At 41.1% G+C, this 17,921-nt stretch overlaps 1 protein-coding gene across 11 annotated transcripts in view; it reads left to right on the top strand.

Moving 5' to 3' along the window:
• The first annotated feature begins 379 nt into the window (after positions 1-379).
• TUSC3 (tumor suppressor candidate 3) overlaps positions 380-17,921 on the top strand; it is a 216,802-nt gene continuing 199,260 nt past the window's right edge. For 4 of the 11 annotated variants that reach the window (XM_070781301.1, XM_070781300.1, XM_070781298.1 and 1 more), the window contains exon 1: positions 382-744. In XM_070781301.1, coding sequence (XP_070637402.1) covers positions 607-744 — 138 coding nt within the window. In that variant the 5' untranslated portion in view covers positions 382-606. Of the gene's footprint in view, positions 745-17,921 lie in introns of all 11 variants that reach the window. The other 7 variants (XR_011564409.1, XR_011564408.1, XM_070781303.1 and 4 more) reach the window with 4 other exon arrangements.

Genomic DNA, 17,921 nt, shown 5'->3' with positions numbered 1-17,921 from the left:
GTTATAGAATACTCTGATCACAATATCATTCAATTCTCTGAACTATTTTTGAGTAAAAACGTCCCAAGAAGATCAGAGGGTTGCCATGAGCTAGAAGGACCAGATCCTTACTAATTCCTCAGAGATCTTCTCTATCACCGAAGAAGGCAATTTTATTATGTATGTCTCTGGTTCCAGGTAGAGCGTTGGATAAACAAGATCCTTCAATATCCCTGGGAGCAGGTGCTGGTTTCAGCGGCAGGTCAGCCTAGGGTTCCGATCGGCGAGCCGGCAAAGAGGACCACGCCCTCCGCCGCCGCGCGGGTCTCCCACAGATCGCGGGCTGCGTGCGCCGCGCAGCGCGGCTCGCCGAGGCCCCCGCTCCCTGGCCACGCCCACTTCCTGCCCCATCCCGGGTCTTTCCAGGTCTCCTCTCCCGGTGAACCGGATGCGCCGTCAGTTTTCTCTTCAGCGTCCTCCGTTGGTTCCTCGCTCCCCGGCGAGGCCGTAGGCATCCACGGGGGCACGGGCAGGGGGCTCCCGGAGGCTGGCCTGGCAGGTATAGGGCGCCGGTAGGAGCTGGGCGCGCACGGTTACCGCGCGTGGAGGAGACACTGCCCTGCGGCGATGGGTGCCAGGGGCGCTCCTTCACGCCGGAGGCAGGCGGGGCGGCGGCCGCGGTATCTCCCCACCGGGAGCTTCCCCTTCCTCCTCCTCCTGCTGCTCCTGTGCATCCAGCTCGGCGGAGGACAGAAGAAAAAGGAGGTAGGACGAATCCCATGGGCATTCCTGGGAGGGCCGGGGCGGGTCCGAGCGGGCGAGCCGCGTTGCTAGGCAGATGGGCCGCCGGGCGTGGGCGATGGCTGTTTTTGGGGGTGCTGGCGGAGTCGGCGGGCAGGCCTTTGCGCATGTCCTTTGAGCCCCACAGTTTCAAAAGTGGGGTTGCCATGTCCTTCCTCAGAAAACAACGCCAAGCCCCTCGCTCTTAGGTCACTGCGCGCTTTTGACCCTTAGTTGAAGGCTAAGCTTCGGGGCCCCTGAGTCAGTAAAAAGGGGTGTGTTGGATGTGAAAATACCGTTTAGGAATATTTGAAGCCTGCATCGAAGGAACGGTTTGTTCCTTGTGTTCATTATCCGGCGCCCTTTGTTATCCATTTAGGAGGCAACAGAGCATATTGAGACTGTTTAAAGTTATTCTGTATTTTATTAAACCCTTGTAAAGCTGTGTATTTTTCCTTAGGTTAAATTAACGGTATAATTGTGCCAGTAACCTCACATTATTTAGGTTGCACACATTTGTTTGTGAAATTCAGATCACCTGACCTCAGTCCTAGCCCTCTAATAACTTTGATGAGGGGCTTCTCTGGTGGCTCAGTGGTAAAGAATTCGCCTGTCAGTGCAGGAGCCAGAGGAGGCTCGGTTCGATCCCTGAGTCGGGAAGATTCTCTGGAGGAGGAAATGGCATTTCACTCCAGAATCTTGCTTGGGAAATCCCATGGACCGAGGAGCCTGGTGGGCTTCAGTCGTGGGGTGGCGACAAGAACACAGCACACACGCACAACTTTGACGAGGGCGAGGATTGAAGTAACTGTATTTAAAGTAACTGTCGAGTTATTTGTGAATTTCAGTTGTCCTTGGATAACTTTTACCTTGGATGCTCGATCTATAAGGATTAGAAAAAAAAAATTATTCGGAAATGTGAGTAAGGTTTCTAATTGTACGTCATTTTGGTGAGAGCGTCTCCTCATATTAATGAGGTTTTTTCAAAATGGTTTTTCCCGGTGAAGTTTTATTTACATACACCTGGGTCTAATTCAAGTTTCAAATGTTACCGCAGCTTTCTTGATAACTGGGTTGAGAGCGTGAAAAAAAATCCTCACACACAAAATAATTCTGGTACTCTTTGCTTGAAACAACTTTGGATTAAAATATTTTCTTCCCTTTAACTTTTAAAATTTTAACATGAAAATAGGCCTTAGCGAAATTCTTGGTGGAGTTCTGGATTTTTGGTGAAGAACCACTGTTAACTTAAGACTGTATTTACAAATATAACGATTTTTTCCCCCTACTGCTTGCTATTTATATACATTCTTCGAGTTTTAGATTTCATAGTTTTTCTTGAGAAAAGGAGGAGATTTGAAAAGTAGTTTTTGTGTGGATTACCAAAGCAGAGGGCAATTAAAACGATGAGGAACTCCAGGAAAATTCTAATGATTTGTCTCCTAGAAAGATTTCTGTGAGTACGGTTACTTTCAGTTGAAAGAAAAAAAAAGCCCCCAAAGAGGTCTGTAAAGTGCACATCTTCAAAGCATCTTAGCATCTCTAAATATGACTACTTTAACATGTGACAACATGCATTAATTTAGTATAAGTGGCTTCCCTGGTGGCTCAGTTGGTAAAGAGTCTGCCTGCAATGTGGGAGACCTGGGTTCGATCCTTGGGTTGGGAAGATCCCCTGGAGAAGGAAATGGCAACCCACTCCGGTATTCTTGCGGGAATTCTATGGACAGAGGAGCCTGGTGGCCACAGTCCATGGGGTCACAAAGAGTCGGACATGACTGAGTGACTAACTCTAACTTTCATAAATTACGAAAATCTGTTTCCATTAAATTCTTTTTGTAAAAGGTATTTTAAAAATGCAATATTTTGGAGAAACTTGTTAAGGATTAAAAAAGGATGTCTTCCAAAACTTTTTCTTTCTCTTAAATAGGAGAGTCTAACACTGCTACATGGTGATATTGTAGAATATACATATTTAAGGAAAAGAGCAAAATAACAAATAGCTGAAATTTTAACGCTTTACCAAATGAGCATGCATATTTCTGAAATGTAGTCTAGTTCTCTTTCTGATGCTGAGTTACAAAACTATGGTCCTAAACAGACATTTCTCCAAAGAAGACATACAGATGGCTAACAGATACATGAAAAGATACTTAATATCGCTCATTCAGATCAGATCAGATCAGATCAGTCGCTTAGTCCTGTCAGACTCCTTGTGACCCCATGAATCGCAGCACGCCAGGCCTCCCTGTCCATCACCAACTCCCGGAGTTCACTGAGACTCACATCCATCGAGTCAGAGATGCCATCCAGCCATCTCATCCTCTGTTGTCCCCTTCTCCTCCTGCCCCCAATCCCTCCCAGCATCAGAGTCTTTTCCAGTGAGTCAGCTCTTCTCATGAGGTGGCCAAAGTACTGGAGTTTCAGCTTTAGCATCATTGCTTCCAAAGAAATCCCAGGGCTGATCTCCTTCAGAATGGACTGGTTGGATCTCCTTGCAGTCCAAGGGACTCTCAAGAGTCTTCTCCAACACCACAGTTCAAAAGCATCAATTCTTCGGCGCTCAGCCTTCTTCACAGTCCAACTCTCACATCCATACATGACCACAGGAAAAACCATAGCCTTGACTAGACGGACCTTTGTTGGCAAACTAATGTCTCTGCTTTTGAATATGCTATCTAGGTTGGTCATAACTTTCCTTCCAAGGAATAAGCGTCTTTTAATTTCATGGCTGCAGTCACCATCTGCAGTGATTTTGGAGCCCAGAAAAATAAAGTCTGACACTATTTCCACTCTTTCCCCATCTATTTCCCATGAAGTGGTGGGACCAGATGCCATGATCTTCGTTTTCTGAATGTTGAGCTTTAAGCCAACTTTTTCACTCTCCACTTTCACTTTCATCAAGAGGCTTTTGAGTTCCTCTTCACTTTCTCCCATAAGGGTGGTGTCATCTGCATATCTGAGGTTATTGATATTTCTCCCAGCAATCTTGATTCCAGCTTGTGTTTCTTCCAGCCCAGCGTTTCTCATGATGTACTCTGCATATGAGTTAAATAAACAGCGTGACAATATACAGCCTTGACGAACTCCTTTTCCTATTTGGAAGCAGTCTGTTGTTCCATGTCCAGTTCTAACTGTTGCTTCCTGACCTGCATACAAATTTCTCAAGAGGCAGATCAGGTGTTCTGGTATTCCCATCTCTTTCAGAATTGTCCACAGTTTATTGTGATGCACAGTCAAAGGCTTTGGCATAGTCAATAAAGCAGAAATAGATGTTTTTCTGGAACTCTTGCTTTTTCCATGATCCAGCGGATGTTGGCACTTTGGTCTCTGGTTCCTCTGCCTTTTCTAAAACCAGCTTGAACATCAGGAAGTTCACAGTTCACATATTGCTGAAGCCTGGCTTGGAGAATTTTGAGCATTACTTTACTAGCGTGTGAGATGAGTGCAATTGAAATGCAAATCAAAACTGCAATGAGATATCACCTCACACTGGTCAGAATGTCCACCATCAAAGTCTACAAATAATGAATGTTGGCGAGAGTGTGGAGAAAAGGGCACCCTTTTGCACTGTTGGTGGGAATGTAAATTGATACAGCCACTAGAGAAGACAGTATGGAGATTTCTTAAAAAACTAGGAGTAAAACCACCATATGACCAACCAGTCCCACTCCTAGGCATGCATATACCCTGAGGAAACTGAAATTGAAAAAGACACATGTACCCCAATGTTCATTGCAGCACTATTTACAAAGCTACAACATGGAAGCAACCTAGATGTCCATTGACAGATGAATGGATTAAGAAGTTGTGGTACATAGACACAGTGGAGTATTACTTAGCCATAAAAAGGGACAACTTTGAGTCAGTTCTAGTGAGGTGGATTAACCTAGAGCCTGTTATACAGAGTGAAGTAAGTCAGAAAGAGAAAGATAAATATCATATACTAATGCATATATATGGAATCTAGAAAAATGGTACCAAAGAATTAGTTTTCAGGGAAGCAGTGGAGAAACAGACATAGAGAATAGACTTATGGACATGGGGAGAAGGGAGGAGAGGGTGAGATGTATGGAAAGAGTAACATGGAAACTTAAAATTACCATATAAAATGGATAGCCAATGGGAGTTTGCTGTATGTCTCAGGGAACTCAAACAGGGGCTCTATTTCAACCTAGAGTGGTGGGATGGAGAAAGATAGGACGGAGGTTCAAGAGGGAAGGGACATATATATACCTATGGCTGATTCATGTTGAGGTTTGACAGAAAACAAAATTCTGTAAAGCAATTATCCTATAATTAAAAAAAAAAATCCAAACGCTGGTCTCTTCAAATACTGAGAGAAAAACATTCTTTATTGGCGTTACTGGAAAGTGATTAGTCTCAAGAGTTTTATTTTTCTAGGACTATTACAGTGTTGTTTTGACCATATGTGGTTGATTGGTTGGTTTTTTGCTGAGATTAGAACCTGATGTGCAGTATGAGATTTGACACCATTGAACCAGAAAAATATAACAGTTGGAACTTAATTTACTACAATAAATACTACTAACATAAGTGCCAGAATATCTGACTTGGCATGGATGGTGTTTTCTTTTGTGTTGGGGAATCCAAATGGAAACCTACAGTTGAACCTAGAATCAGAAACTGGACACTGGGTGCTTTTAAGGAAGTCACATTTATGACAGTAATAGTACCATTATAGGTGTTTTAATAGAATTGATGGTGTGGTTACAATTCATATCCTGTCTAATTATTTGATTTTAAATCACTTAACTTCCTGAATTTTAGTTATGTTTCTTAAAAATACAGACATAATACCTACATTTCAGGGTTGTTGGGATTAAATAAGACTAGATTTGAAGTGTTTAGTCCAATGCACATAACAAATGATCAGTAATTTGGGTGCTGTAATTATGTGTCCTGATTTAAATGAAAGAGGATAGACATAATGAAATCCTAAAATATGTAACATTTTTTTGCTAAGTTAACTGACTTTGTAATAACTAAATTATGGTTTATGGAATAAATTGTCTGTTACTTATTTTATTTTGAAACACTGGGAATTCCAAACTCTTACATTGTTTGAGAACTTCCCAAAAGGAGGTTTTTATATCATGGAACAGTTGGTGATATTCATGGCTATGTGTGTGTCTGTCTATATTTGTATATACCTATTTGTTCAAGAAGACATTTTCACTCACTATAGTTAGCTTTCCTATATTCTTTATTTAAGAATATAGTCAAGAGAAATAAGTGAATAGGGAAAGAAAATCAACTAGAGATTTTTATAGTCCACTTCCTTAGTTACGTTGAATACAGTCTTGTTAATTGATTTTTAAATCCTCATGTTAAGTGGTATGGGTTTGTGGGAGACTTTAGTTACTTAATAGTATATCACTAGCATTTCTGGTGTCTCTTGGGTTTCCATGATTTTGACAGTTTCTCTGTTTCTTACATTGTTTAATTAGCTTCATTTAGAAGTGTTTCAATCTGTAATGACTTCTTCTAATAGTATAAAAAGAGCTCAAATTCTGTAATGATTTCCAGTGGACTTGTGACTTTGTCACCATCGAAAGTAGCTGCTGTCAGCTCTCCACATCAGTGGATCCTGTATGTGCAGACACAAAGGGCCAGCTGTCCCCCCACCATTTGGTAGGATAAAGAGCTTGAGTAGTTTCAGATTTTGGTACCTACTGGATCCTGGAACTAATTTTCATCAGATCAGTTCAATTCAGTCGCTCAGTCATTTCTCTTCGCGACCCCTCGGACTGCCACATGCCAGGCTTCCCTGTCCATCACCAACTCCCAGAGTTTGCTCAAACTCGTGTCCATCGAGTCTGATGCCATCCAACCATCTCATGCTCTGTCGTTCCCTTCTCCTGCCCTTAATCTTTCCCAGCATCAGGGTCTTTCCATCAGATACTGAAGGACAACTATAATATATATTATACTTTCTGCAAAGAAAGTGATTAGCTAACAGGCTAGAACATGTAGGTAACAATGAACATGCAATATGAAACATTAAGTGACTCATTTTTTTAAGAGAAGTAACATTATTAGTTGCCTCTGAGATAACTTCTGTAAGCACATTTAACACTAAGATGTATGTATCCAGTATCCAGTTACTTTTTAGTGGTACAGCCCTGAAATACTTTACTGTCTTAGCAAATGGTAAGGAAAGGATGAAACTAAGCAGTGGATTTCGATTTTACCTTTAACCAGAGAACTTAGGTGGAAGAAATAGCATGTAAACATATGAGCACAACTTTAAGAAATGCATAGTAATTATACATTGATATGTGTCCACACGTACAGCAGTCATGGTGATGTCAGATTGTTGTGTCATGTAGATTAGATTTTGTGTACGGTAACTCCTTGAAGAGTAATTGGAAATGACAGGTCTTAGTATGGCCAAAACTGCTTGTCAGTAACTGTGAATGTTTCGCCTGCTGCAGTCTCGTGGGTAATGGCAGAAGGCATAGGACTCCTGGGTCACAGCTGGACAGTTTATTACAGCAGTAGAATTGCCAGAATATCAGTGTTTGTGCCGGTGACCCAGGCCAGCTGACACCAGGAATGTAAATTTTGGAGCAGAAGAGAACCTTGAGCTTGTGGACCCAGATCTTTCATAATGGGCAGTAAACTTATCTGGCTTCAGCTCTAGAGGAAGACAGCATCTTCATTAAAGTAGAAAGTGAACGGACCTGTGTGTTCTGGAAGGGACCCCGTGTCACACAGTTGTGTGCTGTACAGACATCCTTGAAAAGATGCTGTAGAACAGTCAGTCAGTGCCTGGGCTTGCAAGTTATGTAGAAACCTGTGACCTGTCTGCTGACGTAAAGGACTGTACCTTTGCCAAAATGAGCACTTCAGGATAGTTTCCTGTGCATAGACACAGCACCTGCACGCTCAGCCCCTTGTAGGTGTTCTCTTCACATGGAGGACGTGGAGATGGAACGGACGGCAGCATGAAACTTGACCCACGGATTCATCAGTTGTTTGTTAACTTTTTTTTTTTGGCCATATTTACTTGTGCACGTTGTCTTTTGCCTTAAATAGTGAGTTTGGATATAAGAGTGATCAGTATGGCTGTGACTACCTTAAGCAGCCTCCAGGTTTTATTGGTGTATTAGACCATGTGAAGAGCCCACTCAATTGGAAAAGACCCCGATGCTGGGCAAGGTTGAAGGCAGGAGAAGGGGGTGACAGAGGATGAGATGGTTGGATGACATCACCCACTCAGTGGACATGGATTTGAGCAAAATCTGGGAGATGGTGAAGGACAGGGAAGCCTGACATGCTGCAGTCCATGGGGTTGCAAAGAGTCAGACATGACTGAGCGACTGAACAACAACATGATCCAATCCACCAGAAAATTTACCTTGGGCTTAGTGTCAGAGTAATGTTTCTCCTGCTAGAGGACAGGTAGATCATGAAGAGTTATGTATTTGTCATCTAACACTGTGTGTCTGTGTGTGTGTGTGTGTGTGTGTGTGTGTGTGTGTATGCACGCATGTACATATGTGGACCAAATAGGTAGTATTTATGTGCATCTGGTCCCATCACTTCATGGGAAATAGATGGGGAAACAGTGGAAACAGTGTCAGACTTTATCCTTTGGGGCTCCAAAATCACTGCAGATGGTGACTGTAGCCATGAAATTAAAAGACGCTTAACTCCTTGGAAGGAAAGTCATGACCAACCTAGATAGCATATTGAAAAGCAGAGACATTACTTTGCCAACAAAGGTTCGTCTAGTCAAGGCTATGGTTTTTCCTGTGGTCATGTATAGATGTGAGAGTTGGACTGTAAAGAAGGCTGAGCGCCGAAGAATTGATGCCTTTGAACTGTGGTGTTGGAGAAGACTCTTGAGAGTCCCTTGGACTGCAAGGATCCAACCAGTCCATTCTGAAGGAGATCAGCCCTGGGATTTCTTTGGAAGCAATGATGCTAAAGCTGAAACTCCAGTACTTTGGCCACCTCATGAGAAGAGTTGAGTCATTGGAAAAGACTCTGATGCTGGGAGGGATTGGGGGCAGGAGGAGAAGGGGACGACAGAGGATGAGATGGCTGGATGGCATCACTGACTCGATGGATGTGAGTCTGAGTGAACTCAGGGAGATGGTGATGGACAGGGAGGCCTGGCGTGCTGCAATTCATGGGGTCGCAAAGAGTCGGACACGACTGAGCGACTGAACTGAACTGAACTGATGTTAATCTCTCTAGTTTTTTTTTCTATCTAATGGCCAGATTTCTGCAGCTTCTCAAATTGAGCATATCTAAAAGGAAATTGTCCACCCTGCCCTCTGCCCATCTGTTTTCTCATTGCTGTTAACAGTGTTGTTTTATGGGGAACACATTTTAACCTAATTTTTAAGTAATCACTTGCCATATATGTATCTTGGTAGCTCTTATATTTTGCACACTGTACACAAAGGCTGACTTCACATAATTTCTTGCAGAGTTGTATATAGATTTAAGGAGAGTGTCTTGCAAAATACTACACATAGAGATATAAAACACAGAAATACTTAGTTTGAATTGTAAAACTTCAAAATAGTATTAAGAAGAATAGAGAGTATCTTTTTGTTGTAGTAATAGATATCTGTCTACCTACCTGCCTGGTTGTCTCCTTCAGTTTAATGTCTAAAGGAAGAAGGTCACTGTCAACAGTGAGCTTACATTACAGCATGTTTCACAAATCTGTGATGAAAAGTCCTAACTTAGAAGCATAGCATCTGAAGCCATTAATGGACTGAAAAAAGTTAAGAAAGAAAGGAAGTATTTTCTAACGTATTTATTGTTACTGTGTTTTTTTGTTGTTGCTTTTTTTTTTGGTTACTACGTTTCTGGATGCATATGTGAAGATACCTATTAGTATTTTGATGTTTGAAATTGGAAAAGGAAGTTTCTTTGCCCTGAAGGCTACTAAGAGAGCTCAGCCACCTTTAATGAAAAGGGGGATACCACACTATAGGTTAGGTAAATTGTGGTATTGATTTTATTTAATGGAACTGTTGTCTGTTTATTTTAGGTATGTATGTTTAGAGGTGGCTTAATATTGTTATCAACATGATTTGACTCAACTTTTGGAAAGATTGTCTCCTCTCTGCCCAGAAAGAAGGCAAACCATTGGAAAGTTAGTTCATAGGATTTTTGTGGTAAAACTTAAGGTACAAAATTGATTACAAATCGTGAACTCTGCTTACTACTCATATTAAATATTAAATTGAATGAGAAGCCTTCCTGTAATTTAGTGAATTTAACAAACTTGGGAGTTAGAATTAAGGCTTAAATTGTATCAGGAAATGAAAAAAATGTCAGTGTGGATAGATGTAATGCCAGGCATTTCACTTACATTGTTTATAATCCTCACAATATCTTGGTGGTTGTGACGGTTTTGTTTGCCTTACCTTTGTCTTTGTTAACAGTATTCCTTGGTTTGATTTAAGTAATAGGAGAAATTGGGACTATCCCAAGCCCCAAGCAGTCATTTTCATTTGTCGAAGATTATCACGATTATCCAGTACCTTTCTAATTATTGGTTTAGGAGTGAGCATGTGATACAGTTATGCAGGGTTTTTGGAAGTTTGCTCCCCCTCCTTTATAAAGGACCCAAGAGTGGGGTGGGGGTAATTCTCTCTTCCGTCTTTGAAGGTGTCTATCAGGATGTGATGCTTGAGTTGCTGAACTCATCTTGAACCACGAAAATACAAGCCTTAGGTCAAAACCAGTAAGTTCATGATGGCAGAGTAGAAAAGAGGGAAGAGCCAGGGGTACTTGATGGCATGACTTAACTAGCCTTGGAATTGCTCTAACTGTGGACTCCTTGTTGAGTTAACAAGCTTTCTTATTGTTTGTGCTAAGTCACTTCAGTTGTGTCTGACTCTTTGTAACCCTAAGGGCTGTAGCCTGCCAGGCTCTTCTGTCCATAGGATTCTTCAGGCAAAAATACTGTAGTGGGTTGCCATGCCCTCCTCCAGGGGATCTTTTCTGGAGGGATTGAAGCAGCTTCTCTTATGTCTCCTGCATTACCACTGGGATGCCTGGGAAGCCCTTCTTATTGTTTACATTTCAAATTGAATTTTCTGATTTTTTGTATTTAAAAGCATTGTACCGAGAAAGGTCATCTTGCAATAAGAATTTTATACGTGACTGTACAACTTGTAAGTTTACAGCCTTACTCCAAAGAACTCTTTCTACACTATGCTTTAGTCACCTAACAATTACTTTGCTATATGAGTTAGTTATTAAATATTAGTGAAGGACCATTAAGTATATATAGTCATTGCCAATTTTTGAATATCAGTGGTCAGTATTAGAAGTTTGTGTTTGTCTTTGAAGTGAAGTCATGTTCCTTTTATTGAAATAATTTCATTTTTATTGTATGAAATGAAATTCTCTTTCCAAAAATTATGTCCAAAAGATGGTAGGAAAGAAATTAGGCATAAATTTGTTATGTGCCTTTAAAGCTATTAGCCCAAGAAGAATAGAAGAGAGGAAGTATACCTGAGATATATTTGCCGTGTGCTGCTTTCTGTGTGAATGTTTTAAAAAAAATTACTTATCCCTTTTGCATATGTAGTAGGTTGATATGTAACTTAAACATATGTGAAATAAAATTCAGGAAGATATTTTCTTTTAAAAAAGATCTTATTTTAATAAACTTTCAGTTAACATTTGAGTTAAAATTGAGCAGAAAAACAGGGACCTTTCTCAAAGAGCTGGTTTTGTGCAGTGTTGATTGGTTCATTTTTTTTTTTTTTTTAACAGTGAAATCTTTCAAAGGGAATAAAAGATTTTTCTCATACTCATGAAAGTGGAGTGGCTTTGCTATGTCCTGCGCTTGTTTCCTGTACATTTTCCCCCCCTTTTGGAGCCCTTACAGGGCGAAAGAGTGACTGAGTCAAGGTGTAACAGAATCATAATGGCCCTGTGACTCAGCTTGGCTTCCTGCTGAGAGCTGCCTGAGTCCTGGGCTTTGATGCCCAGTGGACTCCACATCATCAAGAGGATAGTAACTGGATGTGTGTGTGGGGGTGCGGGGGGCGAGGAGGTTTAAACACTGGCTGTAGAATGATAAAGCAGGAAAATCCGATTCCAGGCTAAACAACAAAGCTGGCTGCCACCAGGGTTGTATTTCCCCATCCCCATGCTCAGTTACTCCTTCCTTGTTTCTGCCTCTCCCCTCTTTTTTATTTTGATTATCTTTTCATAACTGATTTTTTATGAACTTTAATGATACTTAGAGTTGACCTCTTTGATAAAATAATTTATAAACTTAGGCCATCATTTTCTTTAGCAAGTTGTTTAAATAAATGAATTTAGGCTGAGGGGAGCCTAAAGTCACAAAAGACAGAACTCTGTAACCTACATGAATTCAGAAAGTATGAAAGTTTCTATTCCATCTTTCTTTCCCGAGTGGTGCCTCCTGCAATCTCTGACACTAAGTAAAGCATCTTCATACATCTGTTTGCCAGAGTCTGAAATCAGGTCACATTTTACTAGGTTTCAAACGTTTACTCACTTGTGATTTTTTTGCCACCTCTTCCTTCACCCCAGCTGAAGATGTCCCCTGGGACTTTTCTAACCAATGCTATCTTGGAGGAGTACTGTTTTAAATGCCAGTAAAATGGACTCAGTGTTCTTTTCATACTGTTGAGTGCTTTTCCTGAGTGAGGCTTTGTCTAACTGTCCTGTTTTAGATCTCACCACTGGTACATGCTTCTCTCTAGGGTTAACTTAAACAGGTTACTCCTTCTTCTCCATTTAGAATCAGGAATTCCTACCCTGTGCTTCCCAAGTGGCTCAGTGGATAAAGAATCTGCCTGCAACACAGGAGACATGGGCTTGACCTCTGGGGCGGAAAGATTCCTTGAAGGAGGGCATGGCAACGCATTACAGTATTTTTGCCTGGAGAATCCCATGGACAGAGGAGCCTGGCGGGCTATAGTCCATGGGTTGTAAAGTGTCTCAGAGCTGGACACGACTGAAGTGACTGAGCATGCACGCACCCTGTGCTCACATCGATGGTCTGTGTGCTTCTTCTGTATGACTCTTGGGTAAATTATTGCCTGTTGTGTGTCATTCCTTTTATTCTGCAAGCCCTTTGAGAAGAAGGGTTGTAGGTTTATTTTTATATTTCTATCCTCCATATGCAGGCATAGTGCCTTGTACTTGGTAAATGCTTAGTAAGGCTACTTTGGTCAAATTACTTAATCTCTCTAAGCTTCAACTTCTCTATATGAAAAGTAGAGATAGTCTGTTAGTCCCTGCTATAGAGTTGTGACCCTTCATGAGATAATCCTCTAAAGTATTTAGCATAGTGCCTGGAACGTAAGTGCTTAATGAATTGCTAGCTTTGGTGCTTATGTTAGTGAATGAATTCCCAGGATGTTCTGTGGTTGGTTTTATGTTTCCAAAGTGAATTTTCATGAGTAGCATAAATTGATTTGGCATTTCAAAAGAAACTTTTAAAGACATTTGAAGTGCATAATTTTTCATGACTACTTTCTTATGTGACAGATTCTGCTACTAAATTGGGTGTTGAGAATGTCATCATTACTTTCTTCAAATGATTAAAGATTCGGCAGTGACCATTTTATCATGGTTCCTTTTCCTGTTTGACTTGTTACCACATTTGGTAAGTGTCTCAGTGTAGCCCTGTGTGTGTGTGTCTGTGTCTGTGTGCACACTCAGTTGTGTACAACTCTTGGCAAACCTGTGGGCTGTAGCCTGCCAGGCTCCTCTGTCCATGAAATTGTCTAGGCAAGAGTACTGAATGGGTTGCCATTTCCTGCATCAGGGGATCTTCCTGACCCAGGGATCGAACTTGCATCTCCTGCATTGGCAATTGGATTCTTTACCACTGTGCCACTTGGGAAGCCCTTTTTGGGTGTAACATATTTAGCGTGCTTTGTACGTCTTAGAATTGGAGGTCTATTTCCCTCTACAGGTTTTCTTCTGTTGTTGCATTAAGTATACCTTCTGTCCCCTTTTCTTTCTCTTCTCCTTCTGGAATTCCTATAATGCAAGCATTGTTCCTTTGATTGTGTCCCATAATTCCTGTAGGCTTTCTTCAATCTTTTGTTTCTCTGACTGGATGATTTCAGTTGTCCTGATTCTTTCTTTTCTGTGGTTGAGTCTGGTTTTGAAACTCTGTTGAATTCTTCTGATCAGGTATTGTATTTTTGTACTCTGGCATTTCTGGGTTTTTTATTTCTATTTTTTTTTTTTGTTGATCTTCTCGTTTGGTTGAAGCATTGTGTTCCTAATTTCATTTGTCTGCATGTTCTTGTAGGTCAATAAAATTCTTTAAGAAATTTGTCTGGTCGTTCTTAGATCTGCACGTTTTTAGTATCCATTATCAAAGCATTATTAGTCTCCTTTGGTGGTGTCATATTTACCTGATTTTTGTGATCCTTGGTTCCTTACGTTGATATCTGCACGTGAGTAAATGCTCTCCTTTTCCAGACTTTGAATGTTTGCTCTGACAGAGATAGTGCTCCACCAGTCAGCTCAGTTTGGGTTTCTGGATTCCTCAGCTCTTACAGAGTTACTTTTATTTTTCAGTGGGTGCTGAATGTTTGTTGTTGAGGGGAGGGGATGGTAAAAATGAAGGTCGTCTTATGCTGACATGATGCTGACGTCACTCTTCTTGCCTTCTTTTTTGAAAGTTCAGCAGCCTTGCCTTGTGCGACTTGACTTTACACATGGCTTTGTAGCAGAATGACGGATAGCAGAGATTATCTGAATGCCACTATTACCTCTGTTTTTTTTGCTATTGATTTTAATTGTCACCTTTCTTTGGCCTTTAATTGAAAATCTGTGACACCGTGTATAATTTGGTTTGGTCATTTGCTTTCTCATTGTCTTTTCTTCTTATTTTACTGCTTGGTAGTCTTTATAGAGTGGAATGAAAATGTGAAAAGCCCGTAATGTGAATTCTAGCTATATTGTTTATCTTTGCAAATTATTTAGACCACAGTTTCCTTCTTTATAAATTAGAGTAATTCCCAACTTGAAGTTGGTTTGAAGAGGAAATGAAATGTGAACTTTACAAAAGGTTAAGGGTTTAATAAAAGTTAGTTCTAGAAAATGAACTGTGGGTTCCAGGTTCTTTGATATAAACTCTGTGCTCTTGGGCCAGGCACTTAACCTTTTGAAACATCAGTTCGGTTCTAAAATGAGAACATTGAAAAAGATCAGGATGTCTGAATCTAGGTTAAATAGGAAAAGCTTCCCATTGGCCCTCTGAAATTATAAACATTATTCATAAATGGATTTTTCTGGCGTGAGCATCTGTCCTGTTTATTAGATTTTTAAAAAGTTAAAAGCTATTGGATTAAACATTTGCTTAGATCCTTTTTAGATGGTAAAATTATCAGAAATATGATATTTGAATGATTTATGGTAGTTTCACTAAATATCAAAGGTAATTTTGTCTTAGAGGTTGAATCTTAGTAATAGTTCTGCTCTGATTTGAATAAAGTGTCCTTATCATAAAGAACCTGTACTAACACTAGTTTTTAACAGTGAGTTATATGATCCATAGAGGATGTCTACAACTAATGGTGGCAGGGCTATGCAAGTTCTTTGTATTTGACTGTCAAATAGCAATTAGATTTACACTTGCCTTATCTTTTCCCATTTCAAATATATAATCTACAAAGCCACAAATTAAAATAATAAGCTATTTCTGTACACCGCTCTAGTTTTCAATATGGCATAGTTACTATTTCTGTAGTAACTCATCATAGATAAGAAACCTTAAAGAAGTAGTCAGTTTTCTGAGTACCATCATTAGCACCAGTCTCTAGGGTTCGAGATATATGTTAGCAGAACAGAAAGAACATACTTCATTATCTAAAAAGGAATTGGTGAAGGAAACAGTGGTGTTTTCCTTTGTAAAGTTAGGTTAGCTCTATGGCATTTTTACATAGATTACAGCCCATTTTTTTTGTTTTTGCATTTTCACAGGATTCCTTCATGTCATAGTAGATGATCTCAGGGAGCTTTTCTGTATTATTTTATTCATATCTTACCAAAATCTAAACTTCTTTATTGTAGGGAGTTCCTAGTCTTACTTGTCTATAAGTAATCATAATCATAACAGAAGTCCTAAGTGGAGGAGTCTTTTAAATTTTGTGATTGTTCTTCTGGTTATTGATTTCTTAGTGTATTTTTTTTCACATTGTGTCCTTTGGGATTATTTTAAATAGATATAATTAAATTAAGGGATAGAAAATAAGTTTGAGTGTCATCTCCCTAAAAGATGGCACACATTACTGAGTTAAGGGCCATGTCACTGACATTTCTGTAAAATGCGATCTATTGTTCCTTTTTTTCAACAATCATCTGTTGATGAATACTGCATGTCAGATATCATGCTGTCTTTTGGAGGTAAAATAGCGAATAAGACAGCCACTGTTCTGATATTTTCTATTGCTCCTAGCCTAGAAAGAGATTCAGACAGGAAAACAGTTATTTATAATGTGGTGTGAGAAATGAATAAACTGGAAACGGATGGGTGCCATGGTGTTCGGTTAGCACACTGGGGTCAGCTGAAAACCCAAGGTACACATTTGTCGTTGTTCAGTCACTAAGTCATGTCCAAGTCTTTGTGACCCCACGGACTGCAGCACACCAGGCTCTCCTGTCCTCCACAGTCTCCCTGCGTTTGCTCAGAGTCATATGCATTGAGTTGATAATGCTGTCCAACCGTCTCATCCTCTGCTGCTCCCTTCTCCTTTTGCCCTCATTCTGTCCCAGCATCACGGTCTTTTCCAGTAAGTTGGCACTTTGCATCAGGTGGCCAAAGTACTGGAGCTTCAGCTTCAGTCCTTCCAGTGGATATTCAGGGTTGATTTCCTTTAGGATGGAAGGTACACATAGGAAATGATTTAACGAAGGAAGGAGTGTTCTAAGAAGAAGAACTAGTACTGTGAAGGTCCAGAAGTATGAAAAAGCACAGCAAATTCAGGGAACTCAAAGTAGGTCGACATGGCTTGGCTTAGAATGCACAGGATGGGCGGGGTGACAGGGCTTGAGGCTGGAAGCTGGAGTCAAATCCCAAGGGTCCCTGTGAGCATTGACCTTGAAGTCAGTGGGGGGAATTGAAAGGTTTTCTCTTGGAGGTGAGGAGGAGGCTCACATTTAGGAGTATTGCTCTGGCAATGCTGTGGCAATCAGCTTATGTGGGAATGTGAAATTGGAGGAACAGCAGCAGTGTGCTCAAGAGGCTCTGGCAGGAATGGACATGAGAGTTGATGATGACTCTTTACAGGTTGTGGCCGTGAGAATACAGAATGGTCACTGGACTTTTGAACTCTGTGAGCCAGACTTGGCAGCTGTTGGTGATCGATTGCTTGTGGGATGAAGAGAAAGGCAAGAATAAGGAGTCCATTGCTTGGTAAAACAGAAATTCTATTTACTGAAATAGGAAACAAGAGAAAGGTGAGATTTTGGAAGGAAGATATATTCCCTTCTAAGACTGTGTGCCATACATGGGCGGAATCTAAACGGAGGTGTCTGAGAGGTGGTAGAATGCACGAGTACAGACCTGTGATTTGGGCTGACGTGAAATGGCTTTGGAAATCATTAGCATCAGTGGGAACTGAACTTTTGGTGGTGGTTAAAAATCACCCTGCCAGAGTACGTAGGGTGAAAACAGAGAGCAGAGGCAGACCCTCAGGGATACCGGTGTGTCACTGTCCTCCAGAGGACAGGCTTGCAGAAGAGACCAAGGCTGCGCCACTGGAGAGCTAGGAAGAAACCCCGCAGAGGGGATGGCACAGAAGAAGAATGTTCCAGCAAGAGAGAGGTCAGCGGAGGCGAATGGCAACAGGCTAAACAAAAACTAGTAAGAGTCTTTTGGATTTGGCCAGAGCCCTTTGACTGCAGTGCTGGGCCGGCAGCTGGAAGGGAGTGAGTGAATACCTGAGTGGTTCAAGAGGAAGCGGAGACAGCCAGCGCCTCTTATCAGGCACTTCCACTGGGGAAGGATGGAGAGTTAAGTGGGTGGGAGCTGGAGAAGAGGTTGACAGGTGAAGAGAGAAGGTAACCCAAGCAGAGCTAGGTGGTGAGAGGGGAGTGGGAGCTGGAGACTCGGGTTGGGGTTAGCTTCATACGGCACTGTGACAGCTCTCAGAGCTGCAGAT

The sequence above is a fragment of the Bos indicus genome, chromosome 27 (assembly GCF_029378745.1).
Source record: "Bos indicus isolate NIAB-ARS_2022 breed Sahiwal x Tharparkar chromosome 27, NIAB-ARS_B.indTharparkar_mat_pri_1.0, whole genome shotgun sequence".
NCBI classification, from domain to species: domain Eukaryota; kingdom Metazoa; phylum Chordata; class Mammalia; order Artiodactyla; family Bovidae; genus Bos; species Bos indicus.
Note: the sequence above shows the minus strand (reverse complement) of the source record. Positions and strands in the feature narration are given on the sequence as shown.